The sequence below is a fragment of the Cricetulus griseus genome, chromosome 2 (genome assembly GCF_003668045.3).
Source record: "Cricetulus griseus strain 17A/GY chromosome 2, alternate assembly CriGri-PICRH-1.0, whole genome shotgun sequence".
Classification (NCBI taxonomy): Eukaryota; Metazoa; Chordata; class Mammalia; order Rodentia; family Cricetidae; genus Cricetulus; species Cricetulus griseus.
In genome coordinates, this window is record NC_048595.1 from 134237846 (window position 1) to 134261374 (window position 23529).

At 39.4% G+C, this 23529-nt stretch overlaps 1 protein-coding gene across 4 annotated transcripts; it reads right to left on the bottom strand.

Annotated features, from left to right (window-relative positions):
• Positions 1-334: 334 nt before the first annotated feature.
• Ca3 (carbonic anhydrase 3) lies at positions 335-9754 on the bottom strand. Of its 4 annotated transcripts, none has more exons than XM_027398736.2 (8): positions 9616-9754; positions 9081-9172; positions 8209-8406; positions 5853-5971; positions 4371-4463; positions 3503-3565; positions 2498-2653; positions 335-1169 (listed from the first exon to the last, which is right to left on the bottom strand). In XM_027398736.2, exons 2-8 carry the CDS (start codon positions 9112-9114, stop codon positions 1050-1052), a joined length of 783 nt encoding a protein of 260 aa, XP_027254537.1. In that variant the 5' UTR covers positions 9115-9172; positions 9616-9754; the 3' UTR covers positions 335-1049. The 4 variants fall into 4 exon arrangements, with proteins under 4 accessions (XP_027254537.1, XP_035295875.1, XP_035295876.1 ...); XM_035439984.1 differs by lacking the exon at positions 9616-9754 and adding an exon at positions 9402-9544; XM_035439985.1 differs by lacking the exon at positions 9616-9754 and adding an exon at positions 9506-9524.
• Positions 9755-23529: the final 13775 nt, after the last annotated feature.

The window sequence follows — 23529 nt, forward strand, 5'->3', positions numbered from 1 at the left end:
AGCTCTTAAAAGGGGAGGACAATGGGATTCCTGTGACATTAATGCAGAAGAGGGGACTGTTGGAGGGCAGATGTCATAGGGAATGGCAATGATGGAAGGGCTGAATTAAAACAAAGCATAAAGACTTATCTGCAGGTAAATGCCAAAATTAATCCTGTCACTTTATATGCTACCTTAAAACAAGTATTTTAATATAAGTCTTCAGTGTAAAAGGGGAATACACACACTTTTCATCTGCATCCAGTCTTAATGGTTTCTGTGAGCAGTACAAAGTATTGGCTTCAGTTGTCATCCATTCCTTCCTGTTCTAGGAATCATTCATTCCAGACTCAAATTCAAAAGACACCAGAGACAGTTTTTATTTTTATTATGATGATGATTTTAATAGGCATGCAAAGATGAAAGTAGTGAAATAGAAAAGAAATGACCCTGCTTTAGGCAAAGAAAACCATTTTTATGAAGAAGAAATTCATATGCTGGATCAAACATTCTAAAATACATGATCGTGTGTGTGTGTGTGTGTGTGTGTGTGTGTGTGTGTGTGTGTGTGTTACAGACAATTAAAACCAGGCAAACATGGCAGAAAGCAAAATTTCAATGGGTGATGGAGTTTTGCTGATATTTAAGAGTAAAACACAGTGGTCTTAACTTGTGCTTTCACTTAACTGTGGGAGGGTCGGCACACATCTCCATACCCACAACCATGACTTCTGTAGTGTTGGTAACTCGGCTGGAAAACAGGAGTCCTGAGGTTCTGAGAAATGTAATATGCCCAGTAAACCACTATTCTAAATCTCTAGTCTTCAATCTATTTCTTCCTCATTGAACCAATATTAGAAATACTAATTTTATAGAAAAGTGGTTATTACAAACATTAGGAGTGAAATTCATGCTTCTGGGTTAGATAATGTCAAAAGGCATTGCGGTTTCATGTGACTGCGTCTTTTTCTTCAGAGTGTTGGAAAATAGCTTAGAGCACAGAGCACCAGGGAGAGGCAGGCGACTCTTCAGGGCAGGTTTTCTTTCCTGCAGAGGGCAAACCCGGGACCTCACTTGAAAGAGGCCCTCACCACCCTACCCTTGACCGGCTGCGGGGGGCGCCAATTCCCCACCAGAGGCACCGGGGGCTCATTCTCCGTGCTGGCGAATAGACTACGCAGCTTGGCCATCTGCAAGGGGAAGAAGCAGACTGTTAGAAACCGCAGGCTTTGCAAGCAGGCCAGGCAAACCACAAAACCAGTCTCCAGGGATAGATAGGTCGTGAGCTGGCAAGAACCAGTTCATAACATAAACATTTCCTTACTCCCAGGACCCCCTGCTCTCTGGGCAACCGCCTTTCCCACCAAAGTTCTTCTGAGTTGTAAATTGGGGGGATCAGTATGAGGTATACACTTTACATAGAAGGGGATGACGGTTTACTGTATGCCTGTAAATAAGAAACACCTTGATAGGCTTCCACTGTGTAATCAACTCAAGTATTTATGAGACTACTTTAAAGGACAAGAAAGAAGTTAAAATCGGGCTATATGTTAAAATGTTAGCTTTTTTCCCCTTAGAGGAAGAGAAAATAGGAAATTCTCATAAAAATATTATGCCTTGGTAATAACCTAGATAGTTCAGTGTGTAAGGATGGCAAGCCTGACAACCTTTGATGCGCTGAAACCACAGGGCGCAGGGCTGCAAGTTGTCCACTGATCATCACACGTGTGCTCACACACATGTATACACACACATGTGTTATACTTTTAATGTTAATATATTATGCTTTAGTGATAAAAATTGTCTTATAGCTTTCTTCATTTAAAGACTGTTAAAGCTAATTCTTATTTTATTTGTTTTTAATGTTGATTTACTCTCGGGTTCACCCTGGAGGGAACATATGAGCCCCTGTCTTAAGCCAAGGAGTCAGGCTGGTGAGCTGATCTTGCTGTGATACATCCATGTTCCAGGCTGTGAGCCCTGTGTGGTTCACTTTAACTATGTTCTCCATGTCTACACCCACTTAGCTTTCCTTGAAGCCCTATCTTATACATGTTGCCAGTCCATTCTTTAGATGAATGGAAGTAGGGCGGGAGTGAGAAGAGCAGCCAGGGACTCTTGAAAGCAGACAGATTGTGATTGGGATGAGGAGTTTGTGCTTGCTTGTCCTTGTGGAGAAATTGGTTTGTTTCAGAATCTGAGCCTCAGCTTCTTTCCTGGTAAAAGCTGGAGGAGCACAGCACTCCTCCTCAGGCCTGAATTCGCCACCTCATCTCCTAGCCAGTCCTCACTCATACAGAAACCCAGTTCAGGACCCCACCTGCTCTTACAAGACTGCATTGTCCCATTACCCTTGGGAAGCTCCCTTGGATAAACAGGCTGAGGGAATTTCTAGAGGGCAAACTGTGAGCCCTCTGAGGAACATACCAGCGATCTAGCTTTCAGTGTCTATGGGTTGGGCCTTTAGCATGTGCCTTCAGTCCACAGTTCACACACAGGGCTCTGCGGCTGCACTCACCTGGTCTGAGCTCACGGTCATGGGCTCCTTCAACAGCAGCCACACGATGCACTCCTCGCAGGGTGGCGTGGTGAAGGAGCCATGATAGGTCCAGTAGTCGCGGCAAGCAGGAAACAGGCAGGATGGGTCGAAGTGGGTGAAAGGAGCCTCCTTGCCCTGGAACACAGGCGCAAGTACTCTAAGAGAACACGAGCACTCAGCGCCCCCTAGAGGCCTGACTTATTCACTCATGAGAACAGATTTCAATAGCAAAAAGGAAAGCAGACATTTGAACAGGTTCTGCCCCTTCACTAGTAAACCTCTGATGATGGAAAGGAATCTGCTTTATGTTCTGACTTGGTCTGTTCAAGTCACTGTAGTATTGTATTCCTTGTTTTCACGGTGAGTGGGGCTGTGATTCTGTGCTTTCTCACAGGGCACACTCAGACCGAAGAATAAATACTTCTTGGAAGTTGACTTGACTTGAAGACTTTCACTTTAGTACATTTCATGCTCAGAATACTCACTTATTCTAGTGTCCACACTTAAAAGCAGCTACTTGGAATAATCTCAAAATAAACAACTAAAATGTGTCAGTTAGAGGAGTTTACTGTTAATAGTGTGTGTGTGTGTGTGTGTGTGTGTGTGTGTGTGTGTGTGTGTGTGTGTGTGTTTGCGCGCGCGCGCGCGAATGCTACCAAGAAAGGACAATACCAGGATTGAAAGAGTGATAGTGAGTGGCCTGAAGAATATCAACCATCCTGTGCCCACCATGGAGGGAGGAAGGAGACCCTGAAAGGTCTCACAAACCTTCCTGGGGAAAGAACTTATCTGCCAGGCTGACTGACAAATGAAGTAACAGATGTGAAAATGCTCTAAGGACTCAACACTAGACAAATACCACGGCATTTAGTTTTGTATGCAAACGTAGGATGTCCATCAGACAATGGCAGGTCTTATCTGAAATTAGAAGACAGTTGATATATCCTGACTTAGGTTTGCAGTCCTCATATGATTTGCTCTTACCTTAGTCTTAATTTTGTCCAGGGCATCAAGGAAAATCTGGAACTCTCCTTTCTCCCGTCCTATCTGTAAGAAAACAGACATCCAATAAGATACTTTTCTTTCCTTTATGATTGGAGATCATCTTAAAAGCTGATTTGACCCATGCACATGCAATTGGTGTTTATAAGCTTTCCACGGTCTTGGGTTAAGCTAAATATAACTTTATTCACTCTGAAAGATTGTATAATATATATTTTCTGATCTAAATTTGGATTTCAGTTCTCTGAGGTACAAAACCACAAAATTGCATCTTGGTTCAACTCTATTTCCTTGACCCTCTCTGCAAATTCATTCCATTTTTTAAAAGAGCCAAAGCAAAAGTAGACTATGTTGCCACAACCAAACTCATTGCCTTTCCCCTCCTAGTCCTCCCAGTGAATTCAGAAGCTAGAACAAACTAGGTCATTCACTGGCTTAAAACTCAGATTGGGTTGCCACAAAGTTCATGTGTTAATGTCACTAAGTCCTATTTAAACCAAGGCTGGCTGAACAACACACACATTCCTTGTGCCATCCTAGCCTGAGATCCTGTGGGTGGTGGCCCCCATAAGCTGAGAGGAGGTCCCGCCAGGCACTTGGCATCACAGAAGTTCCCAGCACTGGGCTTTCTGGTTTCCAGTGTGATGGAAATAGAGCATCATGAAAGGAAATTTAACACATGTTGTGCTCATCGTGGCACTTGCCCTTGCTTTTGCCTTCATAAGCTTTAAGCCTCTGCCCTCACACATGCTTCAAATACAAGGGGAAAATGTAATGCATGGTCTCCTAAACGTTAGTAAGGGACTACATTCTGAATGAGAAAAAAAATTAAAATCAGTGTCTACCTCACCTTCAGAAAAATGCCAACAACAGCGATTCCATCGGGTTGCTTTAGAGCTTCTCCGAAGGTGTTGTACTTTGGGTTCCAGTGAACCAGGTGAAGCTGCAACCACCAAACACAGGCTGTGAGATAAAACCTTGGCATATGAAAATAAGCATTATTTTCCACGAGACCCAAATGTGTACAGTCTCTAGGTTGTTGCTGAACACTCCCATAGAAGTTGACAGAATTCTAAATATTAATAAGCAATATTTCAGTGAAATTTCAATAGTTCAGATAAAAGTGTATAAAAGCATCTGCCTCCTTGTAGACAGAGCTCCAGTGTCTGGCAGCAAACTTATCTTAATTTAGGACATGAGCACAGCTTAAGTAATCAAGTTGCCCATATTGAGTTACTTAGAATGGCAAGAGAATAGTTTATAGCAGTTAAAATTTATATTCAATTTCAAAAATGTCAGATAATCCCATGTACAAACACCACACTCAAAGCCTCTTCCACATTTGGAAAAAAAAATTAGCCTGAACTTTCTCCAGTGGTGGAGTAAATGTCTAGTCAAGGAGACATTCCTAATAATTTATTGGTCTCTACCCCAGCTCTCTAGATAGCCTGTAGAGAAATGGCCATATCCCCCTAAATGCGACTGATGTCAATCTTATCTGGAAACCAACCAGACTAGGCCTGGGTAGTACTTGGAGTTTCTTCAGGTTTTATTTAGCTAATAGTTAAGTACTCAGTAATGCTCTGAAAGAGATCACCTACAGTGTGCTGCCATGCTCACATTTCCATCACTTCCTAGTCCTCACCAACATCTGCTTTAGAAAAGAATGAAGCAGGAAAATGAATTTTGCTCACTTGTTGGATAATGCTATCCACACTTGATTTTCTAATAAAAATTGGAAGTGGCCTGTCTTATTCCATTTGCAAATTACTGTGTAGGGGAAGCTGTAGCCACGCCTACTTAGGGGCTGGCTACAGCTTCCCCTACATTACTGCCTTAGACAAGATGCATACACACAAAGATACTTGCTTAAGCAAGCAGAAAGTAAGGATTTCTTGTAATTACTAAATGTTGTTTTTAAAGCATTATATGTACTTATAAAGGAGATATCTGATCCAGTCTGTACAAAGACCAGGCCTACCAACTCCGCTTCTCTTATGTAAACCTCATGTTGCCTATTTGTAACCTCTTACAAGTGGTTGCAGTGGGGTATCAAATCAGCTAATGCACACAGTTACTTCACACACATTAACTGCCTTACTGTTGTGGCTCTATTCAAGACTATGCCAATTTCTCAATATAATCTGGAGAATATTCATGGAGGATGCTGACTCATTTCTGACCTAATATCCTAATATTTGGTGGTTTCACTTTATGTTAAAGCTATAATGTCTTCAGTGAGAGGCTTGAAGCAGAAAAAGCACTGCAGTTGTTTCTAAGTTTCCAGTTTTGACCATCTTAGACCTAGAGTGTACTGGGCAGTTCCTCCTACCTCAGCAGCATACTTCACTCCATCCACTGTGTGCTCAGAGCCATGGTCATCCGAGGAGCCCCAGTGAAGATGAAACTGGCGAAGTCGATAGGGTCCAGAGAGAGGACCACCCCTCAGCACTGTGAGCAAAATAACAAGGTGACTGGTGAGTTCCCCCATTGCTTTGCAAAGCCCTATCTGAAACCTGCACTCTGCAAAAGATGCCATAAGTACAAGATGTCCCCTTCTGGGAATATGGAGACAACTCCAAGTGTTTGTAACTTGAAGTCAGAATATATCAAAGTAAGAATTTTCTTTTCTCTCTTATTTTTGCTTGTTTGTCTTGTCCTTTTAACACTTTAGGAAACAAATTAAAGTAGCAGATGTTTTATGAGGACTCTGAGGACAGATTAGTAGTGCAGTACCATGGGAAGAACTGGACACGTGGCAGGATTTAGGTACCATTTCTGAGTTCATACCCTTATCATTGTGTGATCTCAGGCAAGATGCTCAACTTCTCTGAATTGGTCTTTGAGTCTCTAAGAAGGTGATAATAATCCCTCACTTTTCGAGCTGCTGTGAGGATTAACTGAGATCAAGCACTTAAATGGTACTCATGTCACAGTGCCCCATGAGGGATCACTGAGCAGGCAGGAATTCCTTCTTAGTTTCCCACTTTCAGTTGTGCCTTTCCTTAGATGACAAGCCAGAACTCTCATACACATCTACTTTAGACTGTGTCTGCTCAAGTCAGATGAAACAAAAGTTCAGCAATTTCCCAGGAAGCTAGGCAGGGTAGACTGATATATATATATATATATATATATATATATATATATATATATAATTTTGGGGCATTAGTTTGGATTTGCACAGCACTTATCTAAATCTCTCATGTAATTTCATCTCCATTCTGCCTGAAAAGCAATTTAAAGGTTGAAATATCTTCTAAAGGATACTGAAAACTGTACAGAAACCCTAAAATCAAAATTTAGCAATATAAGTTACTTGCAAATAGCATTGTAAAAAGCAGTTATTTTAAAAAGGCTTGGTTTCTCTCAGGGACACTGGAAAACCCACAGTGCAGAACTAGAGCAATAATAATACTAGGTTTGAAGCAGTTTTATCATATAGGAAGGGGGTGGTTTGGTTTGTTGTAGTCTCCTGTCCAATCACTGAGAATAGCTATGATCTGGATTTGAGTCTGAAGTATTGAACTCAACCACATTAAATCTCTAATATTTAATGTTTTGTTCTTAAAATGGTATTACATGTGATTATGCTTCTGATTTTTAATTTTGTTATTGTTTTTCCTTCCAAATGGAACTTCAGCTTTTAAGGCAAAGAAAAAATGGGAAAGAGCAACAGAAAATAATTGCTCAAGAAATGATAATCTTCTGTCATCTTCCTTGCCTGGAAGGTAGGAGTGCTCATTTTCTCATTATTTCATATGACATCAGGATGCTTACTCATGTATATTAACAAAGGAAATTTTAACTTATGAAGAATATGATTCTAGAAAACCACATTCTTGATAACTAAAGAATAATTCTTTTGTATTTAAATTCTTTAATTACTACTCATATGTACACGTCTACTTGTTTGCAATGAAATAAAGCTTGCTTAATAAAAACAAAGTTTCAATCTAGCTCTGTCTGTCTTGGAACTCATCAGGAAGACCAAATTATCCTCATATTTGTGGCAATCCTCTTGTCTCTGCCTCTTGAGTGTTGGGTTTATAAGTGTGAGAGTCATCAAGCCTGCCTGAAATAAAGTCAAATTAGTCTTATTTCACAGATTGGTTGCCATTGCAGCCTTTAAAAAATCATATGATTTTTCCAGTTTCACACTAACATTGACCCAAGAAGAAGTACTCAGATGCATCAGAAACACTTGCCACAAAAATGCCTTGGCTGAAGCCCAGTGAGGTACTGAACCTAGGTCACCTGAACTCACACAGTGGCCCTATCTTTTCCCATTGATTGGCCTCCTTCCAGTCATCCAGAGAAAAGAGCACCTAACTGATTTCTTTCTGTTTGACAGAGCCTGTTCTCCATACCATCAGGAAACAAGGATTTCATCTCTCAGTAGTCAGAAAGTCAGAGAGACCAACCATGTTAAATGTTAAATGCTAACATTTAACTTGGGCACATGGCCATTTTTCAGCAACAGAGTGACCAAAGTTAGTTAGATGGTATGACATTCTTCTTCATTGCATAAATATAATTCTTTACAACTAGAGTCAAATCGAATGTCATCTCCATTTCAGAAATGAGCTTCTCCCACTTCCCTATAATTCTGTTACTGTGTCACAAATTGCATCTTGCCAATAGATACTAAAAACATTCACATAACCCTTCCTAAGTGCTGTACTTACTAGACCTGTCATACGTGTCATCAAACACAACTCTGCAGGTCTTCCCATTATTCAGGATGGTCTTAGCAGAGCCAGGATCGTAAGATGCTGACCAGGGTTGCAAAGAGGGGTCATGCTTGATGTCTTTAGTATGCAGCTCAATGGGTGACTGATTGTCCCCTTTGGCAATTGGATAAAGTTCATGCCAGTGTTCAGGACCTAGAAAGTAAAAGAAAGAAATTTATTTAGTTAATAGTACAACCCAAGGCCTCTTTCCAGTGGACTAAGCCAGCAAAATACACATAGGCCAGAGAGTGGCTACAGAAAAGTCGTGGGTTCATATTAAGCAACATATATAGTACTTTGCATTTCAAATCTATTTAGATCCTTGCTCATCTATGCTCAAAGAGTACATGAAGTCCCTCCCCTAGCTTGGGAACCATGAAGCCTGAAAAACTCATCTTTGAAATGAATCCCCTATTGATCACATGTTTTTTACATTACTTTCTAGCTTTCAGGGTATACCTTTCTTCTCTTGCCCATGGCTGAGGGCTGGCTCATAATCAAAGCAATAATTGGTATGGCGATCCCAAGCTCAAAAAAGCCAAGTGCTCTCTGCTGAGTTTCACAGAGCAAGGTTTAACCGGACCTCATTTCGGGCTGAGTGATTTCTCAGATACATCATAAAACCTTAGACTGGTTACAGAGTGTCTCTGAGCTTCAGGTTCCTCTGTGGAAAGGAAAGCAGTGAATCACGTTAAAAGGACTAGCAGCATGGGACACCAGAAAGTTCTCTGTAAATGCTAGTTAACTCCTACTCCTATACCTACGTTTCCCAGTACACATGTACAATGCAAGGGCAACACTGTAGTGATTACCCTGGTTCCACTCACCATTGTGGCTGGCATAACCCCACTCCTTAGCCATGGTCGCCTTCTTGTTTCTCAGCGCTGGACAGCTCCTTCCTTATCTTGCTCCAGTTGTCCTGCAAAGTCCCGAAGAGTCCTGACTTTTATATAGGTCTCCCGCAGCGTTCATGGCCTTATTAGGTCAGCGGGGTAAGGCAGGGGGCTAAACTGGATTGGGGTGGTATTTGGAAGGCGGGGCGGGGGAAGCGAATGAATTACAAGATTTGGACAGCTGTCTGGGTGAGAGGGTGGCAGGAGGGGTCAGGAAGGGGGGAGGGGTAGAAGGTCTCTCTCCTTGGCTCTCACATGATCCCTGGCTCCTTCCCCTGCTCCCTTTGCAGGTTCGAAATGGTAGGGCTTTCTAAGAGCTCCGGCTTTGGCCGTGCTGGTTCCCTTTCTCTTTCACGCACTTGAGGGGTCTGGAAAGGCGCGGGCGCAGGCTGCAGTCCTGTTCTGCTTAGTCAGCAACTAAAAGCTGCACCCGCTGCTCTGCAGCCAACTCAGAAGATGCTGCTTTTACCTGGGACTGGACGACCCCCAGCTGCGGTCTGTGAACGCTAAGGTTCCGTTTCCTGAAGGAATCCAGTTAGGGTGGCGGGAAAGAACTCTTGTGGTCCTCTGACTCATGCATGATTCCCTTGTGGAAAACGTGTAAAATCCTGGGGCCAGAGATAAGGAGGAGCCCTGGACTACACGCTGCCCAGTCCGGTTATCCTTCAAGGGATGGATTCCTGAGGCAGACCCTGAGAGACTTTACATCCTGCCTAGCGGGTACATTTATCCAGGCACAGCACGGGATCCCAGGCGCAGCAAGGACTCTGCACCCCAGCCTCACCCAGCAGCAGTGTGAGACTCAGCCACATTGGGAGCTGTGCTCCCTTAGTCTCAGGATGCCAAGGATATCCGAAGCTTTAGAAGGGCACTGCCGTAAAATGAGTATGCTACCTAAAATTTTCACTCTTAAAGACATAATCAGAGACTAGGCAAAGAGGGGGAAAGGTTCTACAGAATCTGTTTTGCAAGGTCATTTCTTTTCTCTCAGTCCTGTGTTGCGTAATACAATAAACCACACAAAAGGAGACTAAAACTGGAGTATCCCGTGTGTGCATAGCAAAGGTATAATTAGAAATGTCTGGTTATGGTTCACACTAAAGAAGTCAATATGACAGATGTTTGCAATTTTCTGCATGTATTATAAAAATTCTTGTGTGGGCAAGAATATCTTCTTAAAAGACTAGAAAGATACACCTGATCTTTGAAATTTATAACCAAGATTTCTGCATGCATTTTCCTATATCTTCTGCTTTTTTAAAATGTCTTTTTCCATTTTACTTTTCCTTGGGGGTTACAAAAACCTGAGAAGGAAGTCTCTAATCATGGCAAAGACAGCTCATCGGTTAGGCATGTGGAATGCCTGACCACACTCAGAACCTGGACGCCAGGGGAGTCAGTCTCCAGGGTATTTTTGTGACCAGGCATCACTTGATCCACACAATAGCACTGTGGAATCAAGAACCCTCAGCTAGTTTGGAAAATCCAAGCAAACACAGGGAAACAAATGCCCTTAACTCTAGGCTAAGGGGCCATGCATAGCTCTGTTTCTAGCTCACTGCAATAGCTGCTGCTGTGTTTGGGATTAATAGTGGTGTTTTAAAGTTATCAGTATGTGATTATTAGTGTTAAGAAACTATAATCTCACTCCAGGCCATCAACTGTGACACTGCTTGTCTCTAACCTGGATGATCAGGAGATTGATAATGAAATCCCATAGTTACCAATAGTTTTTGATACTGAGTGTTAAGACATATAAAGGATTATAAATGCAATCTACATATTTATCATGTTGCTACTGATTATGACAAAATTCTTTTTAAATGCTTTATTTGCAATTTAACAATGCACACAGTGGGGCATATTTAAAAAACACTAGGTAAAATTGTCAATGTGAAATATCCAACAGATCTAGTTATAACAATTTTGGAATCAATACTTGGGACTTTTATTTTCTTATAAGAAATTAGTGAACACTATGATTGAACACAATTTATAATAAATTGTATAATTATAAGCTGGGAGTGGTGATTCACACCTTATATGCAGCATCTGGAGTTAATAAGGTAGGCATATCTCTGTGAGTTTGAGGCCAGCATGGTCTACATAGTGAGTTCAAGGACAGCTAAGGTTACATAATGAGACCCTGCCTCAAAAAAGAAAGAAGTAATTATACTTCATCTGAATCCATCTGCAAATAAAAACCTCACCTGAAAACTTATCATCTGAGTTACTCCAGCTGACTTAACTATACATTTCAAAAGTGTCTGTCCAGAGAGCAAAAGATTCTTATAAATTGGGCCCAGGACTTTTAGGCTTTTGGAGTTGGCTTGGAAAGGAACACCATTAGGTATTTGCCAAAACTAGGAGAATGATAAAAGAGCTATTAATAATTAACTACAGGCTATCTCCTCCAGTTCTCCCAACAGAATCATGGGAATGTTGATGTAATGGGCAATTTTCTGAATTTTCCTCCCAAAATGAGTGCATGCAAACAGAGAAAGAGATAGGAGGAAAGAAGGGAGAAACCTTAGCAAAGAGGTGCCCTTGGCAGGATCAACTAGTTGATATTAAATTGAATTTAAAATATTAGAAATGATTACATTTAGATATATTTTATCCATGATTCAATCATTCTATTTTGCAAAAATATCATGTGCTACATTTAACTCAAATCTTCGACAAATCCGTATCATTTGGCATTCGTATTGCATTACTAAAAAGTAAAACCATCAATTAGGATTTGAAGTAATTTAATAATTCAGCTTAAATATTGTATTCAGGAGCATGGGTTTTCCACTACTTTTTATTTTCATAGAATAAGCTCTAGTATAGAAATGCAAAACTATCTGACTATGATGGATAGCCTGACTTTGACCTTCCTTCTCACCAGTTTCATCTGAAGCTTGGCTAGGGTATGCTATAGATAATGACAGGCTCAGTTCCCAAGTTTATCACTAGTGACAGCTGGGCCATTTGGATCAGATCTTTTATTTGGCCACTGCTCTTGGCAAGGCTGGAGGAGAGCAGCCTGAGTGTCTACCCTGACTGGGATATGTCAAGCTGATCACTTTACTTGAAAGTGGGAGCAGGAGTCCCAGTGTGAAGTACTTCGAGATCCCCCCAGTAAGAGCTTATCATCAAGGTTCATCATTTCAAATTGGTTTCTTCCAAACCTAAAATGTTATTTTAAAACATAGTAATAGAATACTAAGTGGAGAAAATGGTTGAACTTTCTTTTTTTATGTTTTTTTTTTTTCTTCTGTGATAGGTTTTCTCAGTAGCGTTGGAGCCTGTCCTAGAAATCACTCTGTAGACTAAGCTGGCCTGGAACTCAAAGAGATCTGCCTGCCTCTGCCTCCTGAGTGCTGAGATTAAAGGTTTGTGACACCACCTCCTGGTAATAGTTGAATTTTATAATATATTTTTGTAGGACTAACCACAAGCCATTAAGACTTGTTTCTAAGAATTTCATGATGATGATTGTTTATAGATTTAACATATGGAGTTTTAAACCTAAAATGTCTCCCTCTAGTATCTCTTACCTTGTTTTCTTCTATTCTTCCCCCAACACAACCTTTCTGCTCCCTCTTCACCCCTCACCCCTCCTCTTCTCCCCTTCTCATTCTCCTAGTTCCCTCTCCCCCCTGCTCCCAATTTGCTCAGGAGATCTTGTTCCTTTCCCCTTCTCCAGGGAACCATATATGTCTCTATTAGAGTCCTCCTTGTTACCTAGCTTCTCTGGCAGTGTGGATTATGGGCTGGTAATCTTTTGCTCTATGTATAAAATCCTTATATGAGTGAGTACATACCCTGTTTGTCTTTTTGTGATTGGGTTACATCACTCAGAATGGTTTCTTCTAGTTCCATCCATTAGCCTGCAGGTTTCAAGATTCCATTATTTTTTTTTTTTTCTGCTAGTAGTACTCCATTGTGTAAATGTACCACATTTTCTCTATCCATTCTTCAGTTGAGGGGCATCTAGGATATTTTCAGGTTTTGGCCTTTTTTTTTTTTGTAGGTTTTCTTTATTGTTTTCTTGTTGACTTCTCAGAAACATTTAGTTGGCTGTTTGCCTATACTTTTCTTTGGTCTTAGGTACCTCCTATGGGCAATGGAGGACATAATGCCACCTTCCAAGGTTCTTGTGAAGCTTACACAATATACAAGGTAGTTAACATAGCTTAAGAGAATGGAGTGAGCACTTAGAAGAATTAGTGTCTTTCCTTGTTCATCACATACAACATCTCTCTGGAAAGTCATCTACCCTAAATAATCCCTGTTCCTTGTTGGCCATAAATAGTGCCTTCTATAAGGATTCAGGTGTTATTCTGGCCTGCTCCTGTCACCTGGCAGAATGTACTCAAGCAGTACCCTGGTCAGCCCAGTGTTCCATGGTTGCATAGACCCCTCACAAGTGCATAGGGCCCCTTTAAAAGAAGGAACCCCACCCACTTACCCTCTCATTGCCTCCTCCTCTCCTTCCTGCACTGTTTCCTGGGGTTCCCCTGGGTCAGACAGGACTTTTACCTGTTTCCCTCTTCTCTTCTGTCCTCTCTGTCTCTCTGCCTCTGTGTCTCTTTACCTCTTTTCTCTTTCCTTCCCCCTTCCCTACCTTTTCTAATACAACTTCTCACTAAGCTCTGTCTGCCTGGCTTATTTGTCCCTTCGACTTGGTCAGCCTCACCAGACATGGAATCTGCCACGGTCTCCCTTGAGCTTTATCATAACACCTTCCTTGTATGTTGCAAAGTGTAGGTGCTAACCTGAAGACATCATTACACGAAAGACATATCTTGGGTGTATGAAATAAGAAATAGCCACAGTATTCCCCCTCTCCTACAAACTGTCTTGTCTGTTTGGAGTAACCATGTTTTTGGCCCTTTTCAGCAGGGATCATAGCCAACCTTAATCTACTGGAGACTGATTATGCACAGAATGTGTTAATCTAACAGAACTCAATGAAACTCTCAGCACTCCAATAATATATAAAAATCATCTCATAAGGCTACTGGATCATCAGGGGTTTTCTTCCCAAAAATCCCATTAATTCCATGACCTTAGTGAAGTTTCAGGTGCTTTCAGAAGCTCGGCACCTGCTCTTCACCCACGGCATTCATAAAGCCTTCTTTACTCTTCCCATAAGACTATTATTCTCCCTTGTTGTCAACTATTTTTACATGCTTTCATTTGGTTTAACTGCTCCTTCCTTTTTCTATACTTTACAGTTTAAAACTGTTTATATAAGCAATTATGTAGACTGTGTCATGTGCATAAAAGATCCATGCTCTTGTCATTTATAAGATCACTGATGTATTAACCTGCCTTCTTTTGCTTCTATCTGCGGTTCTAATTCAAGGAAAAGCCACTTGCTGGTATTGTAATGACTCAGAAAAGAATACTGTATTCCCTGTCACATACTTTTTGCTTTCATGGGAAAAAAAATACAGCAACCTTATTTCCATAGGAGCCAGCAGATTTCTCTGTATGCTTCCTAATATAAAGCATTGTGACCCTCAACAGCTTCTCAGAACAACACCCATCCTTCCCTGGGTTCCCAACAGTAAACAGAGTGATGCATTTACACTTGAAAGGTAGCATGCTGTGCTAATTCTTTTTCTCATGTTTTGAAATTAATTGAGTCCCTAATTAAGGGAGGAATAAAAAGGACTGGCTTTTAAATTGTAAATGCTGTTTCATAAGACACACCTGTGTTGGCCAAAAATCTAGAGTTGACATTCTATAAGTTTAAAAACGAGCTACCATATAGCTTCCACGTTGACTCTGGAAGAGCCTTGGGAGGACAGAATCTGGGTAATGGAGGACATGTGGCAATGGTGAGCTGTGCACACAGACCAGTTGTTTAGGTGAGTGCCAGACTCACCACAAACAGCCATCCTCCAGAGAACTAGTCCTGTCCTATGAAATCTGACCCATTCTCAAGAGGCAGCATTAGTCCATACATACGCATAGAGCCCCAGGACCAAATGACCTTCTCCTTGGCCACACTTCTTAAAAGTTCCAGGACACATTACCACCACACTAGGGAATCAAGCTCCTAGTGCACGAAGCTTTGGGAAACTGCATCAAAATATAGTAGCAGCTTAGAGATATGCAAATATTGGAGACTGTATTTATTCAACTTCCATTAACAGGGCACAAAATCATCTTCATAGACCATTCTAGAAGGCCATTATTCATTGTTTTCTAAAATTCAATAACATCAATAACAGAACTCTTTGAATTTGGATAATGCATCATACCACTCTTTTGTCCTGTTTATTCCAAATAAATAATGCAATTACAAGTCACTTCTTAAATGTTTTAAATGTTGAGTATTAATGTGAAAAACTTAAATATTGTATTAGTAAAAATAGTTTCTATAGAAAATATTATGTAATATCTCCATTTCTTCCTTATTCATTTTAATGTAAGCTATTGTTTTATGTTTCACAAGAAAAGAAAAATAATTTCAATCAAACTATAACCCTATGCTTTAAAAATACTGACAAGTAACTGGGCTATGACTGCATACACCTTTAATCCCAGCACTCAGGAGGCAGAGGCAGATGGATCTCTATGAGTTTCAGGTCAGACTGGTCTACAAATTAAGTTTTGAGACAGCCAGAACTGTTATACAGGTAAACCCTAACTCCAAAAATAAACAAATAAATAAATAATATAATCAATCATGTATTAGTATTCCCAATTATTCCCAATGCCTGTAAGACAAAGTTATTATTAATTATAATTTGTTACCTTAAGAAAAGTTATGTCTATGTTTTTAACTTTTCTTTGACATAAAAAGAAAAAAAATACAATTTGTGGAAAACATGTATTTTCTCCTCAGAAATAAATGTGTTTATTGTTTTGTTTTCTAATGTTTGGTTTACTCCTAGGACCTATAATGTTTTTTGAGAAATTACTTATTGTGATGTAATATTAGCCATGGCTATAAATTATAGGCAATTGAAATCTTAGTTACATATTAGTATATGACTTGGTATTTGAAACTTAAATAGCTGAAATATACAATCTCTATGTAAATTTCCTCAAGCCTCAGATTTGTTCATTAAAAAAACTCCCCTCTAAGAAAAATGCAACTGTGGAAAACAATGGGGTTAAGTTATGTAGTCAACAAGGTAACTGTAACGCAAACTTAAATGTACAGGACACATAACTGGGACCAAGATGGTCTGCTATGATAGCAAACAGCATTGCTGGCATTTAACAGTTCAGCTTCTTTTAGCTATTCAGTTCCCTACCTCCCAGTCATATAGCATCATTTTTTTGTGATCTTGAAAGACATTATAAAATATGAATAGTTGCTGAAATGAAATCCTGTAAAACTAAAAATATACAAAGATGTCTCTGGAAATGTCAGTATCTAAAATATGTGCTTTGTTACATGCTGGAATAAATATTTTCTTGGGGCCATCACAGTGTGGGATTGAATTTGTGATCTTTGAAATTATAGTTCCATATCTGAATTAGCTAAACTAGAATGTGTTTTTGTTTATTTGTTTGTTTTGTATTTTAGTATCAGACATATCTTGTGAATTACGAGGACTTTGAGGAATATAAAGTTGACAATAAGTAATTTTTCCTTATAACAACATATTTTAAGCTTGAAATACAATATCAGTTGGCAGAAACAGAAGCTAGTTTTTATATTTTTATAATGTTAACTTACCAGAATGTTCCATAGAAAAAGGAGCAGAACTGAGTAAGAAGTACTTTTGTGGCATGCAAAAGTGAATTGCAGTCTTTGGGCCAGTGAAGCCCAAAGAGACCCAGGGCAACAAACACTATATCACATTCCATAGGACAGAGCACCTAATTACTGTGAGGCAATAATTATAAATGTCAACAGACGGGACAGTTGGAAAATATGTCCACACTGCAGAGCTAAGACAATATCAATCAGACAAATAGAACCTGTGGGATACATTGGGTGAGTTTGGGGGAGGATGCTATAAAGACTAGAGTGTCCTGTACTGGCTTGAAGCAGCTCTGTCCTGATATCCCTCCATTAGTCCCTCATTAAACTCTGAGTTTCTGTTGATATTAACCTTAAGGACAGTTTATCCTACTGGAATCTATCAGAGTGGTAATTCTGATCAAATCAAAGTGTTTTTAACTTCATGTACATAATAATTTATCATTGACCTTAAAGACATCCTCTTTCAGTAAGTGCCAGATACAGAAATTAAACAATTCACAAAGAAATTTGCACTTAGAGGAGCAAAATGAACCTGGCTAGCCCTGTGTGCAAAAGTTCACATCAGATTCCTTACTCACAGCCAGACTGATGCACAAGGCATTTCCAAGATAAACAGGGCTGGACTCCCTGTTTGGAAGCACTGTATTCAGACTCACAGTACTTTCCTGGGATATTCTCTCTTTCAAACAAGAATGAGATGTGAAGCTGAGAGGCACAGCTGGTCAAATCTTTCATCTTTGGCTTAAGTCAAAGACTTCCCACCTTGATATCTGACTGAGAGGATGAGTGACGGTCATTGTTGACTAGGACTCAAAACTCTGCCACCAATAGTACTCCCTCCTCTACCAGGGTGATGAGAGAAAGAAATGGTCACCTGGCTACTTTCCCCAGGCACAAATAAGAATCTGCATAATATCAAAACAGAATTTTTAAAAAGCCCAGTAGTTCTGATTCAAGTGTAATCCCCATGTTTTCCCATGGCTGAAATGCTATTACTTAGGCCCTTGTGAATTTTTCAAGGTTTCTTATCAAAGGAAGTGAAAGAATACTTATTGGCAGTGAAACATTTTTTTAAAAAATTGAAAATGAAATCATCTGATTATAGAAAAAACATAAAGTGCAAAAACTATTTTATAAATTTAGTGTATTTTGATTAGAGTAGGTATCTTTAATTTAGATTTTATGTAGACAAAAATATTATAAATGTTATCATAAATTCATAATCTCTCTAAAATCACTCTTTACCAACGAACACACCCTGTGTATGTCACAGGTGACTTATACTGTACCTATCATTGTGGAAGTTACCTAGGCATGTCTGATTCTATCAATTCCAAATGCAATACACTCAAAAATATGCTTAAAGAATACAAGTGAATGAATTATTTTCATTTTCTCATGCATATAGCACATTTACTCAGTACTCTATGTATTAATCTCTGTCCTGGGTACCAGCAATCTATCAAGGAACAACAGGAATGTTTCTGCTATTCAGCTTATTGCTTACACAAGCCCACTGGCAAAAGACAAGCATACCAATAACCTGTGGTTTGTGATTCATAGTAGAATAAAAAGCTAAGCTAGGAAATTATGTACTGCAGAGACCAGAAAGAAGAGATCACCTTAAATATAATTATGGAAGGCTTGTAGAAGACATAAAGTCAAATAACTAATGCTTGGAATGGCATTAATCATTTGAAGAGTTAAGGAAGGGCACTCAAGTGGCAGAAACTGCAATTATGCTATCTATAGCTGGAGGGTGATGATTCAGAGAGAGGGTGGTGTAGTGTGAGGTTAGGGAGGATGGTGAGCACAGGCCATGGAGGCCCTAAAGGTCACAGTGAACAGTTCACTTTGATTCACTGCTAAGCTAGATTATGTAACAGTGAGGAGAGACACAGCCTGTTTCACATAATCTGTTACTCAATGTTGCTAAAGAAGTGTGGACAGAAGTGTCTGTCTGCCTTGTCTGGAAGCCAGTTAGTCCCAAATAGACACACAGAAGTTTATATTAATTACAAACTGTTTGACCTATTGCTCAAGTTTATTACTACCAACCTCTTACAACTTAAATTAAAACATAATTCTTATCTAGAGTTAGCCATGTGGCTTGGTACCTTTTCTTGGCATGGCATTCTCATCTTGCTTCCTCTGTGTCTGGCTGGTCTGAATCTCTGCCTTTCCTCTTCCCAGAATTCTCCTAATCTGATAGCCCCGCCTATACTTCCTTCCTGGGTACTGGCCAACTAGAATTTTCTTAAACCAATATGAGGGACAAATCTTTACAGTGAACAAGAACATTATCCCACATCGAGGAAGGAATGACTAGAAGTATAGGCAAAAAACACATAATTTGAATTACAAAGGTTATAGCAAAATACTTTCTGTAACACAAATAATAAACACCCAGAAACAGATATTTGGGTTCAAGCTGAAGATCAGAGACACAAAGCAGCCAAGCCAGTAGCTCTTACCTCTACTAAAGGCTGAGGAGATCCTGTTCTCTTCTTGGATAGAGACTAATTCTCACATGGGATCCTTTGTTTCTTCCTTATATACCTCTCTATTGGTGTGATTAAAGTCCCAAAGGTTTGAGCTCTGTTACTCTTGTATACTAATTCACTCTCACGGAGCCCTGGGTGGCTTGAAATCACAAAAATTCACCTGCCTCTGGCTCCTGAGTCCTGGGACTAAAGGTGTGTGCCACCACTGCCCAGCTTCTGTGGCTGTGTTAGCTTTGCATTCTGACCCTTAAGGTAAGGTTTATTAAATCATAAATTATATATCATCACATTGTTTCACTATATGTGTGTTCATATGTGAATATACTGGCTAATTTGTCAACTTGACTCAAGCTGGAGTTATCTGAGAAGAAGGAACCTCATTTGAGAAAATGCCTCCATAAGATGTGACTGTAGAGAAGTCTATGGGGATTTTTTTTTTTTGATTAATGATTGATGTGGGCACATTCACTGGGGGTAATGTCACACCTGGTCAGGTGGTCCTTAGTTGTATAAGGAAGCAGAATGAGCAAACCAGCAAGCCATATTCCTCCATGATCTCTGCTTCAGTTCCTGCATGGCTTCGCTGAATGAGGGGCTGTTTAGGAAGTATAAGCCAAATAAATACCTTGTTATCCCAAATTACTTTTGATCAGAATGTTTTATCACAGAAATAGATAACAAACTAGATCAGTGTACAATATGCAAAGTTGTATCCTTGTAATAAGTACAGATGTTATATGTAAACAAGATTAAATTATCATGAACTAGAATGTTTAAGAGACAAGATAAAATATGGTAAAAATAAATTCAAGAATTTGTTTTAAAATGTTGTAATTAGTCCCTTAAAAGTGGATTAGTCTAAGCTGTCTTTCAAGACTAAAGATAATATTTTTCTTTTGAATTCTGGGTGGTGTGTTTTCCTTTCTTCCTCAAGATAGAGTTAATCCCTTGGGGAATTTATGAACATGTATACTAAACTTAAAAGAACCTTGATGAATAACTAAACTATGAATCACAGAAGTGTTCACCATGAGAATGTGACAATATAAATTTTAAAATGGCGAGTCTACTAAACATACATAAGACCAAGACTATGTATTAAAATGAAAAGGGAAACATAACACAAAAAAAATTTAAAAAAAATCTGTAGTGGTTCATATATTTGAATGCTGACTTGAAAGGAATTAGGAGGTGTGGCCTCAGAATAGGTGTAGCCTTGTTGAAGGAAATGTCACTGAGGGTGGCTTTGGAGGGTTTCAAAAGCTCATACCAGGTCCCAGTGTTTCTCTCTTCCTGCTGCCTGCAAATTAACATGTAGAATTCTTAAGCTACTTCTCCAGCACCGTGTTTGCCTGCATTCCACCATGTTTCAAGAAAGTCAACAAGATAGAAAAACCTTTATCCAAACTAACCAAAAGGTAGAGAGAGAGAGAGAGCATGCTAATTACCAAATTCACAAATGAAAAGGGAGACATGACAACAGACACTGAGGAAATCCAGAGATACATCAGGTCATACTTTGAAAACCTATACTCCACAAAATTCAAAAATCTAAAGGAAATGGACAATTTTCTGGATAGATATCACTTACCAAAATTAAATCAAAAACACATAAGCAATTTAAACAGACCTATAACCCCTAATGAAATAGAAACAGTCATCAAAAGTCTCCCAACCAAAAAAATCCCAGGGCCAGATGGTTTCAGTGCAGAATTCTACCAGAAATTCAAAGAAGAGCTAATACCAGTACTCCTCAAATTGTTCCATATAATTGCAGCAGAAGGGATATTGCCTAGCTCTTTCTATGAGGCTACAATTACATTGGTACCAGAGCCACACAAAGACAAAACAAAGAAAGAAAATTACCAACCAATATCCCTCGTGACCATTGATGCAAACATATTCAACAAAATACTGGCAAATCGAGTCCAAAAACACATCAGAGAAATCATCCACAATGATCAACTTGGCTTTATCCCAGGAATACAGGGATTGTTCAACATACAAAAATCCATTAATGTAATCCACTATATAAACAAAAATGAAAAAGAAAAACCACACATGATCATCTCACTAGATGCTGAAAAGGCCTTTGACAAAATCCAACATCCCTTCATGGTAAAGGTCTTGGAGAGATCAGGAATAACAGGGACATACTTAAACATGATAAAAGAAATATACAGCAAACCAACAGTCAACATCAAACTAAATGGAGAGAAACTCAAGGCAATTCCTATAAAATTGGGAACAAGACAAGGTTGTCCACTCTCTCCATATCTCTTCAATATTGTCCTTGAAATTCTAGCTAGAGCAAGAAGACAACAAAAGGAGATCAAGGAGATACAATAAGGAAAGGAAGAAGTCAAATTTTCACTATTTGCAGATGATATGATAGTTTACATAAGTGACCAGAAAAACTCTACCAGGGAACTACTATAGCTGATAAATGACTTCAGCACAATGGCAGGATACAAGATTAACTCAAAAAATTCAGTAGCCCTACTATATGCAGATGATAAATGCACTGAGAAAGAAGTCAGAGAAACATCACCCTTTACAAACAGCAACTAACAACATAAAATATCTTGAGGTAACATTAAACCAAAAATGAAAAAGACCTTTATAGTAAGAACTTTGAGTCTTTAAAGAAAGAAATTAAAGAATATACCAGAAAACAGAAAGATCTCCCATGGTCTTGGATAGGTAGGACCAACATAGTAAAGATGGCAATCTGGCCAAAAGCAATCTACAGATTCAATGCATTTCCCATCAAAATACCAAAACAATTCTTCATAGACCACGAAAGAAAAGTACTCAACTTCATATGGAAAAAAAAAAAAAGCATAGCCAAAACAACTCTGTACAAAAAAGAAAGTTCCAGGGGCATCACCATCCTTGACTTAAGGCTCTATTACAGAGCTATATTCCTGAAAACAGCTTGGTATTGGCAAAAAAATAGACAGGTAGACCAATGGAATAGAGTTGAAAACCCTAATATTAACCCACACATCCATGAACACCTCATTTTTGACAAAGAAGCGAAATTTATACAATGGAATAATGAAAGCATCTTCAACAAATGGTGCTGGAATACCTGGATGCTGGAATGTAGAAGACTGCAGATAGATCCATGTCTATCGCCATACACAAAACTTAAGTCCATATGGATCAAAGACCTCAACATAAATACAGCCATAATGAACCTATTGAAGACAAAGTGGGAAATATCCTTGATTAATTGGTGCAGGAGACCACTTCCTGAACATTACACCAGTATCACAGACACTGAGAACAACAGTTGATAAATGGGACCTCCTGAAACCGAGAAGCTTCTGTAAGGCAAAGAACACAGTCAACAAGACAAAATGGCAGCCCAAAGACTTGGAAAAGATATTCACCACCCCCACATCTGACAGAGGGCTGAGCTCCAAAATTTACAAAGAACTCAAGAAGCTAGTCTACAAAACACCAAATAATCCAATTAAAAAGTGGGGTACAGAACTAAATAGACAATTCTCAATAGAGGAATCTAAAATGGCTGAAAGACATGTAAGAAAGTGTTCAACATCCTTAGCCATCAGGGAAATGCAAATCAAAACAACTCTGAGATACCATCTTACTCCTGTCAGAATGGCCAAAATCAAAAACACCCATGACAGTTTATGCTGGAGAGGATGTGGAGAAAGGGGAACACTCCTCCACTGCTGGTGGGAGTGCCAACTTGTACAGTCACTTTGTAAATCTGTATGGCAATCCCTCAGGAAAATGGGGATCAATCTACCACAAGATCCAGCAATTCCACTCTTAGGAATATATCCCAAAGAAGCACATTCATACAACAAGGACATCTGTTCAAAGGTGTTCATAGCAGCATTATTTGTAATAGCCAGAACCTGGAAGCAACCTAGATGGCCATCAGCTAAAGAATGGATAGAGAAAATGTGGTACGTTTACACAATGGAGTACTACTCAACATAAAAAAAAAAAAACAATGGAATCTTGAAATTTGCAGGAAAATGAATGGAACTAGAAGAAACAATTCTAAGCACAGTAACCCAATCATAAAAAGACAAACTTGATATGTTCTCACTCATATGTGGATTTTAGACATAGAGTAAAGGATTACCAGCCTATAATCCACACTGCCAGAGAATCT